The sequence below is a fragment of the Palaemon carinicauda genome, chromosome 14 (assembly GCF_036898095.1).
Source record: "Palaemon carinicauda isolate YSFRI2023 chromosome 14, ASM3689809v2, whole genome shotgun sequence".
NCBI lineage: Eukaryota > Metazoa > Arthropoda > Malacostraca > Decapoda > Palaemonidae > Palaemon > Palaemon carinicauda.
Genome location: NC_090738.1, coordinates 11,062,176 through 11,090,027, shown reverse-complemented (window position 1 = coordinate 11,090,027; position 27,852 = coordinate 11,062,176). Strand labels below are relative to the sequence as shown.

At 43.5% G+C, this 27,852-nt stretch overlaps 1 protein-coding gene across 1 annotated transcript in view; it reads left to right on the top strand.

Annotated features, from left to right (window-relative positions):
- The window catches only part of LOC137652678 (uncharacterized), a 36,308-nt gene extending 8,689 nt beyond the window's left edge, over positions 1–27,619 (top strand). The window contains exons 7-11 of the mRNA XM_068386082.1: positions 14,559–14,621; positions 25,539–25,917; positions 26,030–26,177; positions 26,828–26,958; positions 27,272–27,619. Coding sequence (XP_068242183.1) covers positions 14,559–14,621; positions 25,539–25,917; positions 26,030–26,177; positions 26,828–26,958; positions 27,272–27,311 — 761 coding nt within the window. The 3' untranslated portion in view covers positions 27,312–27,619. The remainder of the gene's footprint in view (positions 1–14,558; positions 14,622–25,538; positions 25,918–26,029; positions 26,178–26,827; positions 26,959–27,271) is intronic.
- Positions 27,620–27,852: the final 233 nt, after the last annotated feature.

Genomic DNA, 27,852 nt, shown 5'->3' with positions numbered 1-27,852 from the left:
AGGTTGAAATGCCTATATTCAGGAAAATGTTTCTGTATTATTATTATTATTATTATTATTATTATTATTATTATTATTATTATTATTAGCCAAGCTACAACCCTAGTTTGAAAAGCAAGATGCTATAAGTCCAAGGGTTGCAACAGGGAAAAATAGCTCAGTGAGGAAAGGAAATAAGGAAATAAATAAATGATGAGAATAAATTAACAATAAATAATTCTAAAAAAAGTGACAACGTCAAAACAGATATATCATATATAAACCATAAAAAGACTTATGTCAGCCTGTTCAACATAAAAACATTTGCTGCAACTTTGAACTTTTGAAGTTTTACTGATTCAACTACCCGATTAGGAAAATCATTAAAAAGGTGTTTGCATACTGATAAATTTAATATTATCTCATTTCTTCGATGTCGAAATATCTTTATACAGGAAATGGTTCTGTACATTGAAAACGTGGTTGTATACTAATAACTGGATATTTTTTCTTTTCTTTGAGGATGAAATGTCTATTTACAGAAAATGTTTATGTATATTGAAAAAGTGTCCGCATTCTAATACACTGAATATATACTGAAAAAGTCTATGCGTTGAAAAAATATGAAAACTGATTTCATATTTCGATAGTAGTAGGTAGTAGATTGGCCAGGGCACCAGCCACCCGTTGAGATACTATCGCTAGGAAATTATGGGTTCTTTTGACTGGCCAGACAGTACTTCAGTGGATCCCTCTCTCTGGTTACGGTTCATTTTCCTTTTGCCTACACACACTGAATAGTCTGCCCTATTCTTTACATATTCTCCTCTGTCCTCATACACCTGACAACACAGATTACCAAACAATTCTTCTTCACTCAAGGGGTTACTGCATTGTAATTGTTCAGTGGCCACTTTCTTCTTGGTAAGGGTAGAAGAGACTCTTTAGCTATGGTAGGCAGCTCTTCTAGGAGAAGGATACTCCAAAATCAAACCATTGTTTTCTAGTCTTGGGTAGTGCCACAACCTCTGTACCATGGTCTTCCACTGCCTTGGGTTAGAGTTCTCATGCTTGAGGGTACACTCGAGCACACTTTCCTATCTTATTTCTCTTCCTCTTGTTTTGTTAAAGTCTTTATAGTTTATATAGGAGATATTTTTGTTGTTACTCTTCTTATAAAAATTATTTTCCTTTTTCCCTTTCCTCACTGAGCTATTTTCCATGTTGGAGCCCCTGGGCTTATAGCATCCTATTTTTCCAACTAGGGTTGTAACTTAGCAAGTAATAATAATAATAATAATAATAATAATCTAGGCTTACCGTCCTAAATTCTACAAATTGTAATGTAAACTATGGTATAAAATCAGCTATCTATCGATGCACATTCATATTTGTATGTTGTGAGTCTACGCATTGAAAAAGAAAATTAAAATAGATTTCATATTTCAATACTCCAGGGTTACCGTCTTAAATTCTATAAATTGTAATGTAAAATATGGTATAAAATCAGCTATCTTTCGATGCTCATTCAGATTTGTATGTTGTAGCTAAATAGTTAATACTCGCATACACGTAAGTAAAAATGACTTGGTAATTCATTTTTAAAATACTGTATCGATCAAGGGACGTTCTTTTAAGGAAATAACAAATATATAAAAACATATTTCGTTCTATTACCTCAAAACGTTTATCATGAAAAGTCTATCACCAGACATTTGTATTTAGGTGCAGCTACTCTTATTTCTAAAAAAAAAGATATTATATATATATATATATATATATATATATATATATATATGTATATATGTGTGTGTGTATATATATATATATATATATATATATATATATATATATATATATGATTTAAAATTTTAACATAAGAATTATTTTTTTTTTCCGTATAATAATACTTTCTTTCCCTTCAGAGTCGTCAGTTGTACTTACAAACTATAAAAGATGAAATGTAGGTATAAAATTGTAAGGTTGGTCTGGTTATTGGCTGAAAAAAAAAGTTGCGTGTGTTTGTTTGTTGCTGTCTGTATGTGTGTGAGCACGCGCGTTTTTATATAAGTATAATTTTTTTATCGTTTTGTAAATAAAAGTTCATGTGTCTTGTGTATTTTGCCCTACAACAATAGTGACCTTTTTCAGATGCAAGTTGTTAGATACAGTAGATATTCTAACATTACAGTAATGCAAACCATTTTAACCATTATATGTAAATATATATATATATATATATATATATATATATAGATAGATAGATAGATAGATAGATATATATATATATCTATATATAGATCTATATAGATGTATATGTATATTTATTTATTCATTTATATATATATATGTATATATATATATATATATATATATATATATATATATATATAGATAGATAGATAGATAGATAGATAGATAGATATGTTCAATCTATCAACACAATAAGAATATTATCGATACAGTAGTAATAACAATAGCTCTCAACTGAGATGCATGTTGTTGGTTAGATATTTTAACATAACGATAATGCAAACCATATTATATAAACTATATAGTAAATTAGTTCAATTTATCACCCCAATAACAGTATTACAAATACAGTACTAACGATACTAGGAATGTTCCAGCTCTTTACAGTAAATATACCCGGGTCCTAATGAATCACTTGACCCAGATAAATCAAAGTGGTTTGACCCTTTGGATTCGAGTGAAGCGTTTTCAAAGGAAGGTTTATGAGTGTGGCGTCACGCGTTCTTGACACCGAGTGAGATGCGTTATGAGAAAATAATTGATAATCATTGGTTTGAAAAATCCATTGTGGAGTAGACAGTGCAATATTATGAAGACTTGAAGCAAGATTTGTCCTATTTTTGTATGTGTATATATATATCAAAAATTTTAAATAATTTTTATTTTTCCTAACATACTTACCGAGAACTACTTTCTTATAGGAGATCACTGGTTATCTCTCTCTCTACGACCAGATTTGAATATATACCCCCCCCGTTCCGCGCTCTCAGTAGCTTTTACCCCCGGCATCCAGGAATGTGCCCCGAGGGTAGGATTAACGGTAGGTCGCCCGTTGGCCAGGTCACGTTCGTCATTAAGTTCTATTGCATTAGCATCATGCTAGTAAGGGAAGAAGGCACTCGGGGAAGGTAGGGAGGGCCATTACCCGAAAGTAGTTCTCGGTAAGTATGTTAGGAAAAATAAAAATTATTTAAAATTTTTGATTTGTTCCAACACGAATACTTACCTTCGAACTACTTTCTTATAGGAGACTTACACTTTAGGAGGCGGGAGCGCCAGCCTGACCCACTGACTTGGTCGTGGAGGCCAACAGGCCTCAGTATAACAAGACCTACCAGAGAGCGGAAGCGAGGGTAAATATTCAAACAATTCACGTTAGTGTCTAGGAACTCACCTTTAGAAAATCTTCTTTCGACGTTTCTTCTCGACGTGTAGTCGTGAAGAATGATTGATTCCTGGGAACAGACGGTACCCCCCGAAGAGGCAAGTAAGCAACTGGGTAGGAGGTAGGAGAACCGCACTTGTGCCTACCGGTCGCTAGTCTTGAGTGTGCCTGGGGAATACCGTTATACCGCTTGGAGGGCGGAGATGACTGTTCCAATGGAGTACCCGTCCAAGGATTTCCTTGAGTAATCCTTGAGGTAGTGGGCAGTAAAGGTTGACTGGCTCGACCACGTACCTGCTCGCAGGATTTGTCCTACTGCCATGTTTTTCTCAAAGGCTAAGGAGGTGCTCAGGCCCCTGATGTCATGAGGTGTGGGAGTGCCTGGCACTGCTATGCCAGCTTCCTTGTAGGATCTGGCGATCACCTGCCTCAACCAGAAGGAGATGGTGTTTTTGGAAACTTGTTTCTTATTAATACCCGTGTAAACGAAGAGGCTCTTGACCTCCGGTCGGAGATGCGCTGTCCTTTCCAGGTATTTTCTAATTGTTCGCACTGGGCACAATTTTAAGTCTTCTGCATTACCTGTCTTAGGGATAGCAGGAATCGAGAAACCTTCGAACCTCGGGTCCCAGACTGCTGGGTTCTGAGTTTTGGCCACAAAAGAAGGTACGAACTTGAAGGATACTTCTTTCCACCCCTTTGAGTGAGAGACGTCGTATGACAAACCATGAATCTCTCCCACCCTCTTGGCTGACGCCAAGGCCAGCAAGAAGACGGCCTTGAGGGAAAGGTCTTTGTCCATGATATCTTTCAAGGGCTCAAAGGGAGGACGACACAGCATCTTCAGAACCAGGGCTAAGTCCCACTGGGGCACTCTCCTCGCCTGAGGGGGGCAAGACTGCTCGAAGCTTTTGATAAGCATCGCTATGTGTCTCGAGGCCCCCAGGTCGATGCCCTTCAGGAGGAAGACTTGGCCTAAGGCAGCCCGAACTCCTTTTATGGCTGGGATTGACATCCCTACTTTGTCTCTGAGGAACACCAGAAACTCTGCTATATCTGGGACCGAGGCCTTAAGAGGTCTAATGTGTCTCTCAGCGCACCACTTTGTGAAGGAGGCCCATTTTGCTTGGTATATTGCCACTGACGACTTCCTCAGGTATAGCGACATTCTCTTAGCTGTGGAGTGAGAATAACCTTCCTTCTTCAGGAGCCGCTGGATAGTCTCCAGGCGTGAAGGCGAAGGGAGAGTGGGTTGTCGTGGAACTTGAGGAAGTGAGGCTGTTGTAGAAGGTCTGACCTGGCGGGTAGAGGCCACGGCGGGTGACTCGTTAGGTCTTTTAGTTCTGCGAACCACTCCCTCTCCGGCCACCAGGGCGCTACCAAAGTCATCTTTAGGTTTCGGGCGGCCCTTACTCTGTTGAGCACTTGCCTTATCAACGTGAAGGGGGGAAAAGCGTAAACATCCAGGTTGTCCCACTTGTGCTGAAAAGCGTCTTCCAGGGCTGCTTTCGGGTCTGGCACCGGGGAGCAGTAGACTGGGAGTTGGGCATTGAGTCTCGTTGCAAAGAGGTCCATCACCGGGGAACCCCAACGCTGAATGATGAGCCTGGCTACTTCCGGGAGGAGGGACCACTCTGTCCCTACTATCTGGCCCATTCTGCTGAGGCCGTCGGCCAGAACGTTTCTCTTCCCGGGAATGAACCTTGCTAATAAGACTACTTGATTTTCTTCTGCCCAATTCAGAATCTCTATGGTGAGATCGCACAACTCCCTCGATTTTAAGCCCCCCTGCTTCTTTATGTACGCTACTACCGTGGCGTTGTCGCACATCAACGCCACGGTGTTTCCTTTTAGCAGACTTGCGAAGTGTAAGCATGCCTTCTGGACTGCTTTCAACTCCAGGACATTGATGTGGAGTTGCTTTTCCCCTTCCAACCAGGTGCCTCGTGCCGTCCCGTCAAGGAGGTGGGCTCCCCACCCTTGGTTGGAGGCGTCTGTGAACAGGAGCAATTCTGGAGGGCTGGTCCCGAAGGGCATCCCCTTGAGGGAGTTCGACTGGCAGTACCACCATTCCAGGGAGGGTCTTGTGTCTGGAAGGACCCGAACTAGCACTTGTTGTGAGTGTGTCTGGCACCAGAGGCTCTTGAGATTCCATTGGATGGATCTGAGCTTTATCCTCCCCTGTGGGACTAGTTTCTCCAACGAGACCAGGTGGCCTATCATCCTCTGCCAGTCTTTCGCTCTCCTTGGCTGTTCCGATAGGAAGGGCTTGATGATGTGCCTGAGGTTCTTGATCCTGTCCTCCGAAGGGAAAACTTTCCCTTGAATGGTGTCCAATGTCATCCCCAAGTAGTTCATTCTGTTGGACGGAGATAGATTGGACTTCTTTGGGTTGATGACGATACCCAGATCTCTGCAAAACTGAAGGAGACTTCTCCCTTGTTCTTCCAAGAGGACCTTTGAGGCGGAAAGGAGCAACCAGTCGTCCAGGTATCTGATAAGGCGGATGCCCCGTTCGTGAGCCCACACTGATACAGTCACGAAGACTCTCGTGAATACCTGGGGCGCTGTTGACAGACCGAAGCAAAGAGTCCTGAATTGCAGGATCTGGGAACCCCATTTCACCCGGAGGAACTTCCGACTCGATGGGTGGATTGGAATTTGGAAGTATGCATCCTTGAGGTCGACGGTCATCATAAAATCTTTCTCCCTCAAGGAAAGCAGAACTGACTTTGGAGTGTCCATCTTGAAGTCCGTCTTCTTGACGAACTTGTTGAGAGCCGACAGATCTATAACTGGCCTCCACCCCCCCGTCGCTTTCTCTACCAGGAACAGGCGACTGTAGAAACCAGGTCCTGGGAGAGAAACTTCTTCCATGGCGCCCTTCTCCAACATGGAGGACACCTCCTCTTGAAGGGCGGTCCTCTTTACTGGATCTTTGGGCGCTAGCCATTCCGTCCGGTTGGCCGGAATAAGAGGGGGTGGATTCGCCAGGAATGGGAGTCTGTAGCCCTCCTTTAGGACGGACACTGTCCAAGGTTCTGCTCCTTGGGCCTTCCATGCTTGCCAATGTAGTCTGAGGCATCCCCCAACCCGAGGCTTGGGCGGGGATAGGGGGCCTCCCACTCTACCTTCTTCTAGAGGAACGGCCTGATCTGCCTCTCCTAGAGGCGGAGTAACCTGACCTGAAGGAGCCTGAGGGTGCTGAAGTACCTCTGCGGGAGGGTTGAGGAGTTGAGGACCAGGAGGAAGAGGGGGCTTCTCTCCTCGTAGTGCTGGAAGAGGCTTGGGGTGTTGCGGCGCTGTCCGAGACGGACCTCTTGTATGGAGGTCTCCTTGACGCTGCCGGTTTGGTGACGTTGCTCTCCTTCCTCTTTGAGGCTTTTTCCATCAAGGCCTCTAACTCTTTCACTGGAAAAAGAGACTCTCCCCACAGGGGGAGGCTGCGCATTGCTCGCGCCTCCCTGTCCGGTACTTTCCGGGACACTTTGGCGAGAACCGTGTCTCTCTTACGGAGAACCCAGTTGGCTGTAAGGGCGAGAGACTGGTACGAGAGGAATTTTAGGGTTTTACCCCCGGAGGTAATGAGGTCCCTCATCAGGCTTTGCTGGTCAGGGTCTTCGGGGTCGTAGGAGGCTTGCACACCCACCAACGTGGAAGCCCACCAGTCTAGCCAAGAGGAGACGTTAATTAGGTCTCACGACATCTCCTCCATCATGAAGGCCTCTGCAGGTGAGAAACAGACTGGGGCCGAAGAAGCTCTGTCGTCAGAAACTTCTTGGCTCAGAATGTCTACGGCCGGGGCCACTTTACAAGGTCCTGGGCGACGTCCCTCGGGCAAATAGACCTTCCCTTGGTTCTTGAGGCCCTGGAGTAATTTAGAGGCACTTTGGGACTTGGGAGCCTCGGCATTGCCGGCTACCACATTGTCAATAAACTCTTGCCCCAGAACTAGGTCTTGGGCCAGAGGGAGTGCCAGGGAGGACTTAGGCTGGGAGGGAGTCTGCATAATCCTCAGGAGACTTGACCTCCAGGAATCCCCACCTGTCGCTGTAGGTTCTGCTATTCCATGGTGCCTCCTTATCAAGCTAACCACTCTCCTATAGGCGGAGTCTTCCGTCGGGGAGCCCTCTCCTCCGTCAGCCGAGGCCTCGGCCTGGGGCGGGGAAGCCGGGTTACCAGGCACGCCGACCGGACGTCTGACCCTGGGGGCCAGGGGCGCCGTCCTGCCAAGGTACTGGACCTCATCTGCCGGTAAGACCGGACCAGGGGCTCGGGATCGTGTAGGTACCGCTGGAACAGCGGGGTCTCTCGTTCGCCCGAAGGCTCTGGGTGCTGAGGGTGCGGTTCCCGGGGGCTGACCCGACAGCGGGAACCGTTCCTTCCGACCTGAAGGCCGCACCAGCTGGGCTGGTTCGGCCTGGCTGCCTGTAAAGAAGCGCGTTTCCCCCCGCTGGGCGGGGTGAACCGGAGGCCTCGAGGACTTATGCCTAACAGAGAGGTCTTTCCTGCGAGCCAGGTTGCGAGGGTCAAGGCCGTGCTTGGAGGGCGGCCGCCTTGGGGACTGCTCATTGGACCGGTGGTCCGGGGACCGAAGCGCCTTCGATTCTCGCGACGAAACGTAGACCCAGGCTCCCCCAGGAGATACACTCCTCCTATACTTACGGCTCGGGGAGCGGGATTGTTTCTTGCTGTAGCTAGAGCGCGACCTTGACCTGGAACGTTCGGTCCCGGACCGCTCCCTCCGACGGCGGTGTTTCACCTTGACCTCTTCCTCTGACGAGGAATAGATGTCCGAAAAACCAGATGACACTGCGTCCACCACGTGTCGGCTGGAAGCGGGGACTGTGGGAGACTTCTTCGGACGTTGAATGCCAGAGGTCGAGGGCTGGAGGAAGTCATCGGGAACTTCCGTGGGAAGGGTCGGTAACGAATCCAATCGTTCCATGTCCGGGAGCCAGGGATCCAGGTCCACGTCCATCCTCAGGGGAGACCTACCCGGCGTCTTCGGGAGCCTCCAACCGTAGACATCATGACTTGCAGGTTGGATTTTACTCCGGCTATCTCCCCCTAAAGAGGAGCCGGAAGCACAAGCCCACGAGGGCGGCGGTGACACTGAAACTGCGTTATTACCCCACACGGGGTCATCGGAGGAAGCGTGCCCCCCGAACACGAGGGCCGACTCTCCGGACGCACTACTAGGACCTTCACTAGCCCTAGAGGGGCCTGCCACTGGCTCCGCACTAACACTGGGCTCCTGGGATAGGACGCCTTGTTCATCCCCTACGCTAGACTTACCTCGTCCCCTACTTTGTGTAGGTGACAGCGAAACCGAGACTCCGTCGGAACGCTCACTGGGCGACGGAATCGGCGAGGAAACACTAACTTTCCTGGGGGAACGTTTCGCTGATTTCCTTTTCTTAGTACCATAACGTACCCGCTGAATATCGCTCCAGTCCACGCATTCGGGGCACGTGTCTGCTGACGAGCACACTTTACCTCTACAGGAGGAACAAAGGGAGTGAGGATCCCCTTCGGGCTTGGAGAGGAACGCTCCACACGATTTCCCGGCTCTAGGCCCAGGACAACGGCGAACTAGCTCCATAACGCACACAACGCACGACACAAGCACTTAAGGAAATGAATGAAACACTGGGTAAGCACACGGTTGAAAAGTGAACGCACAGGAACACTTGGGAAAGCACACTTTAAAAACGCAAGTTGCCACGCTGGGAACACGTGGGTCGCAGGACGCACACAAAGGATCGGTAGAGATAAAGATACTAGGGAGAGAGATGTTCACCTCTCTCGACCAGAGAACTTAATGACGAACGTGACCTGGCCAACGGGCGACCTACCGTTAATCCTACCCTCGGGGCACATTCCTGGATGCCGGGGGTAAAAGCTACTGAGAGCGCGGAACGGGGGGGGGGTATATATTCAAATCTGGTCGTAGAGAGAGAGATAATCAGTGATCTCCTATAAGAAAGTAGTTTGAAGGTAAGTATTCGTGTTGGAACAAATATATATATATATATATATATATATATATATATATATATATATATATATATTTATATATACACAGTATATATTCATTACACAAGTAACTGGTTATCTTAAAAAAGGAAAACCTGGAAACTGTTTAAAACTAGCAATTAAGCTTTGTAGTAACCAAAGGTAAGCGTATGATATCGCCGCAGACGAAAGTTAAAGAACTTTCCGTCTTCAGACCTACTTTTACTTTTGATGTTTTGATAAGAGAGAGAAATCAACGCCTCTTTGGCTATGCATTTGGAAGATTTCTTCGATTTTCTTTCTATACACTATGTGAGAATCTCTCTCTCTCTCTCTCTCTCTCTCTCTCTCTCTCTCTCTAGTAGCTGGAATGAAGGCTGCATACAGAATCTCAAAATGTGCTTGTTGATAAGCAAAAATATTCACCTAATAAATCGTCTATTCAAGCAAATTTGGAAATTTGAAAAATTCGGAAAAAAAAAACTACCAGAAACGAAATAATCATTAGATGTATTCTAGTGAGGTTGACATCGAGGGTACCGGGTAGCTTACAGTATTATTTTTAGACAGTGGGAGAAAATTAATTGAAAAGAATAGAATTCATTAAATGTGTATACATATCCATGGAATATGCAAATATAGCGCGCACACAGACGCACGTATACATATATATATATATATATATATATATATATATATATATATATATATATATATATATATATATATATATATACACGTTTATGTCTCTTGGGATTACAAAAGAAAAAGGGTAAGGGAGAGAAGGCCATGGATTGATGAACTAAGAAACTTTGTGCGTGTGTACTCTCATAGAATGACCATAGACAGACGCCTGTGGAATGACGTGTCTGAGGCCTTTGATTTACATATATATATATATATATATATATATATATATATGTATATATATGTATATATATATATATATATACATATATATATATATATATATATATATATATATATATAAAAGATGGAAATGGTTTGGGCATGCCCTTCGCACTCCCCAAGAGAGATTAGTTCATCAAAATTTTAACTGGGTTCCACAAAGCAATAGAAGAGTTGGAAGACCCAGGCCTACAGGGCTGAGGACTATGAAGTGTGACGTGGGAGATGATGAATGGAGAGGTATTGATTTAAAAGCTTAAGATAAAGACGGCCTTATGCGTCAATAGGTGTAGGAGATTATATATATATATATATATATATATATATATATATATATATATATATATATATATCATATTCTCCTATGCCTATTGATGCAAAGGGCATCGGTTAGATTTCGCCAGCCATCTATATCTTGATCTTTTAATTCAATATTTCTTCAGTCATCATCTCCTACTTCGCGCTTCATAGTCCTCAGCCATGTATGTCTGGATCTTCCAAGTCTTCTAGTGCCTTATGGAGCCCAGCTGAACGTTTGGTGGACTAATCTCTCATCGGGAGTGCGAAGAGTATTCCCAAACCATCTCCACTACCCCAATCATGATCTCATCCACATATGGCACTCGAGTAATTTCTGTTATAGTTTTATTTCTAATCCTGTCCTGCCATTCAACTCCCAATATCCTTCTGAGGGCTTTGTTCTAAAAAATCTACTAAATCTATTGGAGTTTGTTTCATTGTCACACCATGACTCATGTCCATAGAGTAACACTGATCTCACTAAACTGATATATAGTCTGATTTTTACATGTAATTTCCGGCGATTTGATTTCCAAATTTTACTTAACCTAGCCATTGTCTGATTTGCTTTTTCAATCTTTCATTAAACTCTAATTCTAAAGACCCTGTATTGGAGAGCATAGTTCCTAAATACTTAAAATGATTCTACCTCATTAATCCTTTCTCCTTCCAATGATATTTCATCTTCCATGTCATACTCTGTTCTCATCACCTGTCTTTCTTCTATTTAGCTTCAGCCCAACCTCGTGTGATATTTAATGCATTCTGGTAAGCAAGCATTGCAAATCATGTGGTCTTCTGCTAACAAGGACAGCATCATCAGTATACTCTAGTTCTGCTAAATTACTATCACCAATTCAGTCCAATTCTTCTCCACCATCTCCAACTGTTCTACGCATTACAAAATCCATGAGAAGGATAAACAACATAGGTGACAGCACATTCCCTTTGAGTACTCCATTGTTCACTATATATATACATATATATATATATATATATATATATATATATATATATATATATATATATATATATATATATATTTATATATATATATATATATATATATATATATCTATATATGTGTGTGTGTATAATATATATATAAATATTATATATATAAATATATACATATATATTAAACACACACATATATATATTGTAAGGTCTGACTAGCTTTTTGTGTCCTATTCATGCAAATCTGTACTTGGAATATTTTGAAACGGCCCCAATAACCCCCTTGAAACCTACTGGTAATTGCTGATATTGGAATATATGGGAAAAATTCTACATACCTGAGTAAATTTTTTACGTATGTCCTAATTCCCTATTTCCCTAAATTCAAATGTCGATTTAGATAATGTGATTATTTCTCCTTTCTGGATATACTTAGTAATATTACTACTGTAAAAGCTTTGACAATGTCTTTGTAGCGAACAATGAGTGGATTAACTATAAATAGGGCCGGTTTGTACTCACTTTAGGGTAGTGAACAATATTTAATTGGAATTTCATGAAGATTGGCATACAGTATGACAGCAGCTTACGCGTCTAAGATCACAGATATGCAATAGAAATGGCCATGAGCAAATATGAAAAGAAAATAGAAATAGAATTCAACAATCCCGTGAATAAAAAGTCCTTAAAGCGTCCGAAATCTTGGCTAAAGTAATCCATTTGTCTGTTTATAGCCTCAATCTTCCGTAAGGGGATAGTGCAATCGGTGGACCTCAATCGGTGCACTGTAGGCATTTCATATAGGTATTTGCAACGTCCTTTCGGCCCCTAATTCCAGTCGCTTGATAGCTTTCGACCATACCTCCGTTCTTGCTTCTCTTTTTCTTTCTTGATGTTCAAATTCTCAACTTTTACTTCATATTGTAACTGGATTTATCCCCTAATTGCAAATGAATGGACTCCCTGGCCCTGTGGTCCAAATTCGTAAATTCAGTCCACAGGCCACTCCATCTATAGTAGACACTAGAATAAAAGAATAACGCCTAGATACATTCAGCGTCCCAAGTTAAAAATACGACAATGTTTGGTTTTCTATGGACAAATGTGTGTTTAGAAGAGTGATTTGATATGGCTAAGAAAATTATGTTGTTCTTCAACATGTGGAAAATGGTGATGAGGACACTGTGATGCGTAAGGAGCACTGAACGTAATTTCTTTCTGATATTAATCATGTCATCTTCCTCTCATATTCATTACTGTTTCTCTCATTTCCTCTACTATTTACGTGTATTAGGTTGGCCAGGGCATCAGCCACCCGTTGAGATACTACCGCTAGAGAGTTATAGGGTACTTTGACTGGCTACCGTTTTTACCCGGAAGACTTCTCTCCCCGATGTGCAGAAGCTCCTGTCCTTCAAAGAGAAAACTTCGCGAGACTAGAGTCCCAAAACAAAACTAGAATGACCTTGATATGGCAGGCTTTTGATATATGGGGTGTTTTATTAAAACTTATAGAATCCTGTCTAAAATCATTATTCCCCCAGTTATGTTCCAAGTTAATGGAGGTTTTGTTTTAGTGCTCCATATATTTCTAAACTTGTACTTAGAATACGCATTTAGAAATTTAAAGAGGAAGGTATTTGCATTTAAGCAAACAATCTTTAACCTCAGAACACTCATATTACTAACCTTCGACCTACGAAACTTTGGTTTTAAGTGGGGAACAACAATATTTTAATAATACAACCTCATAAATCAAGAGATTGCCAATTTTTATTCTCACACTGCACCTGCCGAAACGAGGTAAAAACCAAATAAAATAAATAACCCTCCTCTAAATCTAATTTCATAAGTCAAATGATTTGCAGAAATGCTGTAAAAAAGAAAGCAAAACGGGCTTTCAAAAAGAATAATGTTCCCGCGGGTTTCAGCGATCCCTTTCAACTTTCAACCAGACGCTCTCGATTTTACACTGCTGAGCAAATTTCTTTGACTGTTTATAAAGACCTCGGACGCCGTATCTGGACGTTCACTTCATCTTCTGCTTCAGGTAGGTAAACAAGTTCAGGAGAACCTATACCCCGTCAAGAGGAATCAAGTCTTCTGAAGGATCGGATTCTTGAGCATATAGGACTATCCAGCTATTTTAGAATCGTTTATCAGACACTTTGGCTTACACGTAAGTAGTGTTAAAGCGTTTTAAAATTAAGTTGCCATTGCATAACATGCGGTTTAAAAATTTAGTAATATTGTACACTTTTGCCTATCGTTGTAAATATGAGAAAAACGGCTATGGTTATAATTGTTCATATGACTAAAATCCCTTAAATGAAATCAACCATAATTTATAAACCTCTATATGGAAAGAGTCTTTACAGTCTCCCTTCATTCCCCCAGCTGCAATAACTTTGACATATTACTGTACCTCCAATTTGTTGTGCAACCTCAAGGGTTTTCACACAAGGGATATTATATATATATATATATATATATATATATATATATATATATATATATATATATATATATATATATATATATATATATATGTGTGTGTGTGCGTGCACGCACGCGTCCATATCCCGATGTACAAGTGAATGAATCTTGTCATTTAAAATTTTCACCATAGTGCAATACCTAGTTTCTTGGATAATCTGAAGGAAACCATCGATTAGATAAACTAACCTCTATCCATATGGTATTTCAATGTCACCAGGATATAATTTGATTTACCTTTAAATGAAGTTGGACGCGGTCTCCCACGCAGTGGCTTTTGTGGCGTCGTCCACTTCAGCAGTGTCGTGGGAGGAGTCTTCAGCAACGAGACAAAGGTCCAATTTCAGGGTGGAGAGAGACCATAGTTCGGGAGGAGGCGGAGGTAAAAGGCGTGTTTGATTTTTTTTTCTAAAAAGTTTGATCAATATAAACGAAAACTAATTGATCGATTAATTAATTTATTTATCTATTTATCTTTCAGCTTTTGGGGGAAATGGCCTCAGCAGTTATAGTGGGACAGGTAGCTGGGGAGGAAGATATGCAGGTAAGATAATGATTATATTATGCACCAGCCACCCGTTGACATCAAAGACTATATACTGAAGGAAGATAGGAAGGCTCAGGCTTTTAACACACAAATGAGTGTGCTAGGAAAAGATGCCAGATACTCCCATGCGAAACGAATGGCTCCATCTGTTGAGCGAGCAACCAAACATTAAGATCGGTAATGCTTAAGGGTATGTAGGATGGAATGCGATTGTAAATTTTGCGACATATTTGTTCATAATTTGCATTTTTGGGCTCAAGCCATGGCGTCCTGATGGAAGGTTCCTGTTTGGTAGCTTCCTTGGGTATAAGACTACTAAGATATTCCCAGAGAATTTAACCACAGGTTATCACAGAATTCTAACTTCTGGAGCGAGTATCTCAAAGGTTTCCCTTTAAGACATCGTAATACAACAGGGGACACGCATGTCTGAACGTGCCACATAGCTATCTCCACCCCGAACAGAGTTAATGCTTCGGTGCGTAAGGACTGAGAATAGCTGGGAGCCGTTCCACAGCTAATCTCGCTCGTGGCTACTACTGATACTCGAGACGTAAACAAACGGACGCCATTGCTCTAATGACGTCACGCGCGTCTTTATCCTTTGTTTAGTAGCTGCCCTACTTAGACGGATTTTCCCTTGTGTTAACTTTATCGCTTTGCATCTTCGCTATGTCGTTACCTTCAGCCTCGCCTTCTTCTGGAAAGTTGAGTACAAGGTTCCAGTATTGTTTAATTAAGCTCTGGCCGTAAAGTAAATATTATTTCGCGAAATAATTGATGTTTTGTGGCAGAGCTGTGCCTCTACCGGACCCGCCATTTTATGGCGTCGTTGTTGTTTTGCATGTCTTATTTAGTTAGCCACAACAACGCTTCCGGCATTATATACTAATCGAATACATTAGTTTATTTAGTCTTCATAGCTAGGAACTTTTATATCGTGTTTAAACGCTCGCTATCGGTCATCGATTGACCTCATACCAGTCGGCTACTATAGCCCCCAGGCCAGGAGCCTACATACAAGTGTTCATGCATGATTTATTAGTGATCCTAGACTAAGTTATGAAGATAGTGGCATTATTATTTTACAATACTTTTGACTAGTGATGCAAATGTTTTCGCCTTCAGGGACCATATAGGGGATAGGCTAGTCAGTGATTCTTTCTAGCCTAACCTAACCTTAGGACCCCTATATGCTTCCTTCATCCCCTGCCTTGGCATTCCCTCTATTTAGCCTTGATCCCTTTTCTGAGTAAAGGGATTAATTGTCTAATAGAGTATATATATCGCCTCTCAGTCCTCCCTAAAGGAATGAACCCCCTTTAGGATTGCGTCTGAGAGTGAGGTTAGGCTAGCCTACCTCTATGGCTAGGATAGTCTATGACTTTCCTGCGATAGCGATACGTCTTCTTCCTTGCCTAGTTCAGGACTTTTAGCCCTGCTCTAGGTCGGGTTAGGAAGGTTTCTCTGTTCCATGCTGAAACTGTACTCTTGCACCGTTTTAGCCGATCAGCCTAATCTTAGGTTAGGGAGTGTCCTCCCTTCCCTTAGTGGCCGCTCTGGTACAGAAACCCTTCCTGGGAAGACCTCTCTCTTCTCCCTCCCCACCTATCTCTTGTATAGCCTAGCCTATGCTTAGGTTAGTTTATACTCATCTGTCCCCTGTCCTACAAATCCTCCTTAGGGTGGATGAGTAGGGCTACCCGAGCTTCCCTGTGCTGTCCGCTCTGGTACATATACCTTCATAGTGTCCTATAAGGTTAGTTACTAGTGTAGTTCTGCATAGGGGAGTCTCCCCCCCCCCCTCTTGGGTGTTCCCTAGTCCTCCCTTGGGCTACCTGCTCCCGGTCCCTAGTGACCCCTGCTTATGGATGCTAGAGCCTGTCTCTATCATGGGTACACCCCCTCAGGGAGGGGGAGGGATGTCTGGAACCCTGACGGTACTTCCTGCATCCTTTCCCCCCTCCCCCTGTCTCTCTATCTATCCGGGTGCCGGTCTCTTGCCGCCTCTACTGTCGGCAATACCTGCCTCCCTCTTGGTGACTTCCCTACCCTTGCCGCCAGCCCCCCGTGTACCGAGGGACTGCCGGCTGCCGCCGGCTACTACCGGCGGCTCTCCTACTCCTATCTAATCGTCCGCTTGCCGGTCGATCTCCGGAGTGCCGGCATATACTACCGGCAACCCGATACTACCTGTACCATCCTTACCCCAGTCACCAACCTGGCATCCTCCGGCTGCCGGAGCCGCCGCTCCCTGCCGGCGTGTCGCCGTTGTGCCGGCGGCCGCCATCCTGGTATCTAACTGACTTTGAAAATTGTCTGTTCTAGTGCCAGAATCTATGCTGGAGCGAGCTCCGGCATGCCGGCGGCTTGCCGGATGCCCCGGAGGCGTCAAGAATACTTGCACCCCCTCACTGTAGCTATCATAAGACTAAGATAGCCCTACATTGCAAATAGATAAGCTGCTTTGCTTTTAAGATCAGTACCTAGTACTGCTCTATTAGTGATCATGCTGTCTCTTTGCATTCTTCTAATTCCAGCATGCTATGTGCATCTTAGCACGGCTGGTTGCCAGAGGCAGTTACCCTTAATGAGGCCTTCTGGCTCTTAACTGGGAACCGAATGAATTCGATCCCAACCTTGTCCTTGGCTTTCCATGGAGTTCCAATATAATGGGAATCCTAGGAAACTATATCCAATGATCTCGGTCATTTGGATTATCCCAGGACCAAGCTTATGGTAACCAGCCGGGCGAGATGCATGGAGCGTGTTCTCCTTTACTGTTTCATTCTCTATGCATCACACCTTCTTTAAGTTAAAATTAATGATTAATATTAACTTAGTTTAAGAGCCATTCCTATGACTCCCCCATACTCATTTTCTCTTTCTTCCACAGGAGGAGCAGATGAAGTGTGACTTCGCCTTCTGCGCTGTGAAACGCCCGCAGTTTTACGGGCATACGGCGTGCAGGACTCACGCCCCTTGTGCAGACAAGAAAGGGGATTTGAAGTTCTGGAATCCACTGGATTGTACGGTCTGCCAGGCCTACCTAGTTGAGGCCTTCCATAACCCTCCCTCAGCGGAGGTTAGAGACATTGCTCGTGAAAAGCTGCGCAAGTGGGTGCGTGGTTTTCAGAGAAATGCTACTGGACCGTACCTGGCCACCGAAGAACTGAGGTCCCTGTTGTTCCCTAAGGCCTCCCCTGACTCAGTGGTTCCAAAAGAAGCAATCCCCACTGTCCAAATTACGGTGGAACCTGATGTGGTCATGGCTCAGTCCATGCACGAGTGTCGTTTAGATTCCGAGGATGATGAACAGATCTCAGACGTCTCGGAAGACACGGAGAAGACGCTTATGGCTCAAGGAGCCGAAGAGGACGAAGACAAGGTGGAATACACCGAGTCGGAGCTTGGAGCTACTCCCTCGTCCATCCCTCCGCCTACTCCTACACCGACGGAAATGTCCATTCCGTCTACCTCCTCGACCCCGGATCCTTCCTCTTCTACCCAAGAACTGATCCGACTGATTAGAGCTGTCATGGACGACAGACTGAAGGAGAACCAGGAGTCCATCAGGTCAATGATTGGATCCAGAGACCCGAAGAAGATTTCGGTCAAGGATCTCCCAGCTTGCTCTCATGCCAACCCGTGGAGGTATGCAGAGCATATGGTTATTGCGACCGGCAGGATCTTTGTTAGTGACAAGATCGGCACGGTCCCGTTGGAAGATGTGGAGTTCTTCCCAAGCTTCGAGGCCTACCCGGACTGTTACGTCCGGCTTCGTTCCGAACCTGCCTCGAAGGAGGAGACCGAACCTAAAGAAGAGATAGTGTTCGATCTCGCAAAGGCCCAGGCTATGCTAGCCTCCGCATTTAAGAGCAGGGGCTTTACCTGCTCTAAGCTTCCTGCCTTGAGCAAGAAGCATCCTACATATGTCGCACCTGACACTGCGATTCTTCCTTTCTTGGAAAAGGCCTTAGCTGCATGCCTTAAAGCGGCGGAAGAAGGAAAACCCTGCCCTGCACTGGAGGAGTGCAGACCCTTCTCCATCGTGACACCCCCTGACACTAGACAATGGAAAGATGTTCAACATACTTTCGTCGTGGGTAGGCTCGATCCTGACGTCGCCGGACGTCAGTTTAATGAAGACCTCCCTAAGCTCAATGATCACCTCCTTCGCCGGGAACAAGACACGAAGGAGAGGCTTGCGGCATCTCTTTCTCATCAAGTCCAACTTGAAGTTATGGCCTGTGACACAAGAGTACCTGATCACTACATGGTACTGGCCAAATCCCACTTACTTACAGTAATGAAGGACTTGTACCATTTCATAAAGGCTCGTAGAGCCTGTCGTGAATTCGTGTTTGTCGGTGCCACCGTGAAACACGAACCCCGGAGGCTGATTTCCTCCAACATCTGGGGAAAGCACCTGTTTCCTTCTGACCTTGTCAAGGAAATAACTGACAGAGCCGCCACGGAGAATAGGAACCTTCTCCACAAGTGGGGCATGTCCAGAAAAAGGAAAACCTCTCAGGACGATGGACCTCAGCCTAAGAGGAAACCTCAGAAGCCAAAACCCCAGCAACGTCAACAACGACGTCAGTTTCCGGGACCCGCTACCTCCCAAGTGGTTGCCCAACCACAACAGACCTTTCAATTGGTCCCCCAACCGGTGTTGTCACAGTCACCGGTCTTCACCCCTGCCTTTGAGCAGCCATCCACTACCTTTCATGCCAGAGGTAGAGGCTCGTCCAGGGGTGCAAGCAGAGACGCCTCTCGTCGTCCCTCCAGAGGTAGAGGAGGAAAGGGAGCTAGCGGCCGAGGCAACAAGTCCTCGGGACACCAGAAGCAATGAAGTGCTTCCGGTGGGAGGAAGACTCCGCCAATTCCAGGATCGTTGGACCTTCGATCCCTGGGCACACAGCATCATCAAGAACGGTCTAGGCTGGAGTTGGGTGCAACCACCCCCAATCTTCCAGCGGTTCTTTCAACAATCGACCCCCATTCTGGAAGAATATGTTCTAGACCTCTTGAACAAGAAGGTGATAAGGAAGGTAAAGTCCACCAGGTTCCAAGGGAGACTGTTTTGCGTTCCCAAGAAGGACTCAGACAAGCTCAGAGTCATTCTGGACTTATCCCCCCTCAACAAGTTCATAGAGAACAACAAATTCAAGATGCTGACGCTTCAACAAATAAGGACCCTTCTGCCTCAAGGTTCCTACACGGTCTCTATAGACCTGGCGGATGCCTATTGGCACATTCCAATGAACCATCATGCTTCCTCCTACCTAGGATTTCGACTCCAAAGAAAAAGCTACGCCTTCCGGGCCATGCCATTCGGCCTCAATGTGGCCCCTCGGATCTTCACAAAGCTGGCGGATGCCATAGTACAACAGCTCCGCCTAAGAAACGTCCAGGTGATGGCCTACCTCGACGACTGGCTAGTCTGGGCTCCATCGCCCGAAGAGTGTACAAAGTCTTGCGACGAAGTTACCCAGTACCTAGAACACCTGGGATTCAAGATCAACGAGAAGAAATCTCGCCTCTCTCCAGCTCAGAAGTTTCAGTGGCTGGGAATCCACTGGAATCTTCAGTCACACCGCCTTTCCATCCCCCAGAAGAAAAGGAAGGAAATAGCAGGGTCTGTCAAGCGACTACTGAAATCCAAACGCATTTCAAGACGACAGCAGGAACGAGTTCTAGGCTCTCTACAATTCGCCTCAGTGACAAACCCAGTGCTTCGTGCACAGCTAAAGGATGCCGCGGGAGTCTGGAGACGATCGGCATCCATCGCTCGAAGAGACCTCAAGAGACGGCTTCCAAACAGACTTCGACGCCTCCTAAAGCCGTGGTCGGAAGCAAAGGCCCTGATAAGGTCCATTCCTCTCCAACACCCTCCTCCATCACTCAACATCCACACGGATGCCTCACTGGAGGGCTGGGGAGGTCACTCCCACCTGAAACAAGCTCAAGGGACCTGGTCTCCACTATTCAAGACGTTCCACATAAACATCTTGGAGGCCATGGCGGTCCTTCTTACTCTGAAGAAGTTATCCCCGCCGCCCTCGATCCACATCCGTCTAACCCTAGACAACTCGGTGGTAGTTCGTTGTCTCAATCGCCAAGGCTCAAGATCGCCCCAGATAAATCAGGTGCTTCTCCCAATCTTCCGTCTGGCGGAGAAGAAGAAGTGGCACCTGTCTGCAGTTCACCTACAAGGATTCCGCAACGTGACAGCGGATGCTCTATCTCGGACAAACCCGATAGAGTCGGAATGGTCTCTAGACGCAAGATCATTCTCCTTCATCTCTCATCAAGTCCCAGAACTTCAGATAGATCTCTTTGCAACGAGCGACAACAATCAACTTCCTCTGTACGTAGCCCCGTACGAGGACCCCAAAGCAGAAGCGGTGGACGCCATGTCACTGGACTGGAACAGATGGTCAAAGATATACCTGTTCCCTCCCACCAACCTTCTGTTGAAAGTCCTCTCCAAACTGAGAACCTTCAAAGGGACAGCGGCCCTAGTGGCTCCCAAGTGGCCCCGGAGCAACTGGTACCCCCTGGTCCTGGAGCTGCAGCCCAAGCTGATCCCTCTCCCGGGCCCAGTTCTCTCTCAACAAGTACAGAAGTCGACTGTCTTCGCTTCATCATCGAAAATCAAGGACCTTCATCTCATGATTTTCTCTCCCTTGCCGCAAAGAAGAGGTTTGGGATCTCGAAGAAAAGTCTAGACTTCCTAGAGGAATACAAGACCGAATCCACGAGACGGCAATATGAATCATCCTGGAGGAAATGGGTCTCCTTTGTTAAAGCAAAAAATCCTAAAGAAATCACCATTGATTTCTGTATGTCCTTCTTCATTCACCTTCATGGACAAGGATTAGCAGCCAATACGATTTCAACCTGCAAATCGGCTTTGACTAGACCAATTCTATATGCTTTCCAAATTGATCTGTCCAACGACATCTTTAACAAACTGCCGAAAGCATGTGCTCGCCTACGCCCAGCACCCCCTCCGAAACCGATCTCCTGGTCACTAGACAAGGTGCTCCATTTCGCCTCCAACTTGGACAATGATTCATGCCCCCTCAAGGATCTGACTCAGAAAGTTATATTTTTATTTGCTCTCGCCTCGGGAGCTCGAGTCAGCGAAATAGTGGCATTATCAAGAGAAGAGGGACACATCCTGTTTGCTGATTCAGGAGAAGTGACCCTCTCCCCTGATCCGACGTTTCTCGCCAAAAATGAATTACCCACCAAAAGATGGGGCCCTTGGAGAATATGCCCCCTGAAGGAGGATGTCTCTCTATGTCCAGTAGAGAGTCTCAAGGTCTATCTTCGCAGAACTTCGAACTTTGGTGGAGGCCAACTCTTCAAAGGAGAAACATCGGGCAGCGACCTGTCACTGAAACAATTAAGAGCGAAAATCACCTACTTCATTCGCAGAGCGGATCCGAACAGTACACCCGCTGGTCATGATCCTAGAAAAGTGGCATCTTCTCTGAACTTCTTTCAGAGCATGGACTTTGAGAGCCTTAAAAACTTTACGGGCTGGAAGTCCTCGCGAGTTTTCTTTAAACATTATGCGAAACAAGTGCACGAAATCAAACATTTTGTGGTAGCCGCAGGTAGTGTTATGAAACCTGCACCTAACTCTGCGTAGAACAGTGAGTTACTTGGGACTCTAACTCTTCGGGTGCCTATGTTGACCCTCGAGTGATTCATAGTGATGTCTAAAAACACTTAGTGCTTTTATAACTGTTCTTATCCCAGGTGAAATGTCATAGTGTCACACAAGTGCCGCATGCCTTGAGCATGATGTGTTGTTTAAAGACTTGCGTTCCTCGAGAACGAGTACCTACTAATCCTGAAATTCCTTTTCAGATTCAAGAGCAAGCCTTTATTTCTATGTACATTATTATTACTGTAAATGAACTTTACTTTTGCTGTAAATTATTTAATTTCTGCATTGTGAAATAAAATTTCTATTTTATTACTTATGCGTCTCTTTCAGCTCCTACTTACTATGAAATACATACTGTCATAGTTTTATTTATTCCTCCTTTCTTATGGTCATGAAGAATTTAAGATGTCTAATCCTAAATTATATTCACCTTGCCTCAGTAAGGTTCCTACACGAATACTTACTTCTGATAATCAGGAGATGAACTCTATACACAGTGCCCAACCACCACTGGCCTACTTCAGAATGTTCCTATACAAATATCAAACATTCCGCTTCATCTCTAAGTTCTTAAAAGTTCTTCTGTCAAGATGAATAGCCCTTCAATACCACTTTGACGTCGGCATAGCCCATGGGAACTTCCTACCAATGGGGGGCAGGATACTTCGTTCCTATGGTTCTTACCTAAGATTACTTTGCTGTTTTGTCAATGCCTAGGCACTTAACTCTGGGGGAAAATCTACCACGATACATTGATTCTCTGGTACTCTTCCATCAGGACGCCATGGCTTGAGCCCAAAAAACGGATTTTGAGCGAAGCGAAAAATCTATTTTTGGGTGAGATAGCCATGGCGTCCTGATGGACCCTCCCTACTACTTCGTTCAGTTTGTTCCCACCCTACACAATTGTATCATGGTGATGGGCAGCAACTGGCGCCAGGATAAAGACGCGCGTGACGTCATTAGAGCAATGGCGTCCGTTTGTTTACGTCTCGAGTATCAGTAGTAGCCACGAGCGAGATTAGCTGTGGAACGGCTCCCAGCTATTCTCAGTCCTTACGCACCGAAGCATTAACTCTGTTCGGGGTGGAGATAGCTATGTGGCACGTTCAGACATGCGTGTCCCCTGTTGTATTACGATGTCTTAAAGGGAAACCTTTGAGATACTCGCTCCAGAAGTTAGAATTCTGTGATAACCTGTGGTTAAATTCTCTGGGAATATCTTAGTAGTCTTATACCCAAGGAAGCTACCAAACAGGAACCTTCCATCAGGACGCCATGGCTATCTCACCCAAAAATAGATTTTTCGCTTCGCTCAAAATCCGTTTACTATGTCAGTATATTTTACTCATATATTCATGATATTCTTAAATTTTAGGTAACTAAATTGCAAATTATGTTTCTCAGTCTATTTTTTAGAAATTCAATAGCTATATCTCTTATGATTTAGTTAATTTTCTTGCAAATTTAAGTATTTTACAGTATATTACAACCATTTTTAAATGTTCTATACAATACCACATTCGAATAGATTAAAACATACTGTATATCTGATTTGTTAAACTTAGCCACAAATGCATATGTGTAGGCATACATTTAATTGCAGTATAGGCCACTGTAAGATGGAGAGATATTAGGTGTATAAAAACACAATTGTATTTTATTTTTTATTGAAATGGAAAAGCATGATGCACTCATGTATAGTTTAGTATTATAAACTAATAAATGTACAATCAAAAGGATCAAAATAACACAAAATTGTATCACACACAAAAATAATCAAAAGGGGGTTGGAAATAACAATAAGGTAGCATACAAGCCAACAAAAATTTAAAAACAAGAGAGATTTACTGTGGATGCCTTGCCTTAATCTTACATCCAATATCAGTGGGGCTTACTCATTAGCAGCACATACTGCATGTATTATACTGTTTGGACTCACCGTTCTTTGTCCTTAGGGAACCTGTGAAATACCAAATGAGTATCGGTTTCTTTTTGTTTATGGCACACAACACACTTGTGTGACTTCTTTACTGTCGGCGCCATTTTTTCGTTTGAGTCAACTATCAAATTCTGAATATAAACAAACAGACGACAAACGATGTATACCTACAACGCCATCTGAAATCGGAGCAACCAACTATTATGTTCACTTTGGAATTGCCAACTAGCGTATTAACATTCTATTTTGAGCCTTCCTATCTTCCTTCAGTATATAGTCTTTGGTTGACATACTACCGCTAGAGAGGTATGGGGTCTTTTGACTGGCCAGACAGTACTACATTGGAGCCTTCTCTCTGGTTACGGTTCATTTTCCTTCTGCCTACACACACACACACACACACACACACTGAATAGTCTTGCCTATTCTTTACATATTCTCCTTTGTCCTCATACACCTGACGACACAGATTACCAAACAATTCTTCTTCACCAAAGGGGTTAACTATTGCACTGTAATTGTTCAGTGGCCACTTTCCTCTTTATAAGGGTAGAAGAGACTCTTTAGCTAGGGTAAGCAGCTCTTCTAAGAGAAGGACTCCGTAATCAAACCATTATTCTCTAGTCTTGGGTAGTGCCATAGCCTCTGTACCATGGTCTTCCACTGTCTTGGGTTAGAGTTCTATTGCTTGAGGGTACACTCGGGCACACTGTTCTATCTTATTTATCTTCGCCTTGTTTTGATTAAGTTTTTATAGTTTATATAAGATATTTATTTCAATGTTGTTACTCTTCTTAAAATATTTTATTTTGCATTTTTCCTTTCCTCAGTGGGGTATTTTCCCTGTTGGAGCCCCCGGGGCTTTTAGCATCCTGCGTTTCCAACTAGGGTTGTAGCTTAACAAATAGGAATAATAATAATAATAATAATAATAATAATAATAATAGTAATAATAATAATAATAATAATCACATTATGATAATAAAAACCAATTACGCGCAAACTGTGCTGAGTTAATCTTAGTCTGTATTGATGTAAAGAAATTAAAAATTGTCATTTTTCGCAATTCTATAATTCAACAACAATCTCAACAACCATTACCCGTTCTCGTTCTGAAATTGCAGTTATCACGCTTTTCTTTCATTACATAAGCCAAAAGAAAAAAAGAAACAAAACAAAAATTTATATTTAACTTGATAGCCCAAAATAACAGGATGGAAAAGGAAACTATCATATTAACAGAGACAAAGAAAAAAAAATTGTCATATTTCCCTTGGCTACGCAGTGTCCATGTCTGGTGGCGACAGTGGTATTGGAGGAGGTGGATACGGCAGTATTGGCAACAGTGCTTCAGGCTACGGCGGAAGTGGCTATGGTAGTGTAGGAGGCAGCAGTGGAGGCCATCCTTTCGTTATTGTGCACCAGAAGAAGGGTGGTGGTGGCGGAGGATACGGCAGTGGTGAGAGTGACTACGATGGTAGAGGATACGGCAATGGTGGGCGTGGTGGTGGTGGTGGAGGATACGGCATTGGTGGGGGTGACTACGGCGGTGGAGGATACGGCAACGGCATTAGAGAAAGAAAGGCAGCAGCCCTTTGTAAAGCCTGTTCCATCTTGGCTCCTATCGCACTGCTGTGGTCCTTGCTACCTCTGTTGGGCTTTGGGTAAGTGCAAGAATTTGCATTTGAAATCTTTCTCTCCTTATTGTTGATTAGTGATTATGATTAAAATAATGACAATGATAAATAATTAACTTATTTTTTTGGATGTCCACAGTTTTGTGACGGTGATGGCAACCACGACAGGAGGCAAACGCAGAAGAAGAGACGTTAGTGCCGATGTAGTGGACGAAAAACTCAAGGAATTTTCTCATGTGCAGGAGTACGTTCAGAACCTCGACCTTGAAACTGATATCAATTTGCAAGTAAGTTTATTTTTATCAACATTGGCATATGTGTATGTATGCAGACACGGAAGACAATACATTACTTGTTTATTTGCAAATATGCTTCAATGAAGATTTAAAATTATTTGTTAGATTAAATATTGGTAATAATTAAATAAAAAGATAAATACCTTTAATTATGTATTAGATAAATACAGCTACAACGGCCTAATGTCAAATTTATTAGAGAATACTTTCGGATTACAACATGTTGAAAAGATTTTTCCGAATTGATGACACCGCAAATGATTAATTGATCATGTGTTATGAGGAAGATCATGTGTTATGCGAAAGTTAATTGATCGATTTAAAGTTTTCTGGCATCCTGACATCTAAGGTCATTGACGCCGATATGTGGAAGTTATAAAAAAACAAGATGTTTTATAAGGCTTTTCCTTCACATTAGTCATTACCGTCAAGTTTACCATAACATTGAACTTCTCAAGAAAGTAAAACTGAGTAAGGGCTGATGTAAATGTCATCTAAAGTAACCGGTGAGAATAACAGTTACAAGAACAGGCTTAAACCTTATTACTAGATTTAAGCATTTGAATACCTCGAGTGTGTATAGCTTTTTTTCCTGTCCTTGAAACTTGTGTTTTACATTTCGCTTTTGTTTTCTTCGGGAGGACATAGTTTCCAAGTCCCTGAGTTGTTCTGGCATGATGAATGACGGAAACCACTGCCTGGAACATCTCTCTTGTTCTTTCGGTGACGTAACGTACAAACACGTTCCTAGAGAGAGGGCCGCTATTGGCGTGTGAGTAAAAATGAATTTCATCACTTATTATTTGAAATAAATTTTCTTGTTCCATGCTGACTCTTTGGAAGGAATTTCTATTTTCATTTAAAGGCTACCTGTGATATCCCAAAAGTCAACACATGAAAACTAGACTCGCAGATAAGAAACAGATACTTAGTGTAGGGGTGAAGTGATATATGCGTAATTCAATCCTCATGAAATTTAGAATTTAAGTTAAAAACACTGACATCAGCAACTATAACAATAGTAGAAATTTATGTAATAAAATAAAGAGAAATCTTCAAGTACCTGCTGTCTTTAAATACCACAGGATCATGCAAACCATCATGGAGAACAAGCGGCATAGATAACAGGATCAAAGAACGTCTCCGAGCGGCCTCCCAAGTAGGCCTCCACAATCCTGGCACCTGTCAGCGATACCCCTGTGACACCCAGGCCCTGTCTTCCTCGTATTCCAATCCACTGCAGGTACAATTCATCCCCACGAATTCTCCATCTCAGTCCCACTTGCACGATAATGGTACCCACATCTCCTTCAATGTCAATGGGCATGGAAAGGTACCCACAAATGACAACCATCATCAGACTCATCATAACAGTCATCCTCATCTTCATAATCATGTAAAGGGAAGCGAAGACGTCGCTCGTTACAACGTTGCTAAACACGATAGCTATTTCGACTCCTTCAGGAGTGCTACGCCCGTCAAGTACAGGCTGAAGACCTCGGTGAGAAAGGGCGGATTGCATAACACGATTAAGTAAATTATGAACTAACATTGTTATTGTTTTTTTTTTTTTTTTTTTTTTTTTTTTTTTTCTTTTTTATAAATTGTTTGTGTTTATGTTATCCTGGCAAAGCCTTTGTTTGTTATACTTATATACATGATAATA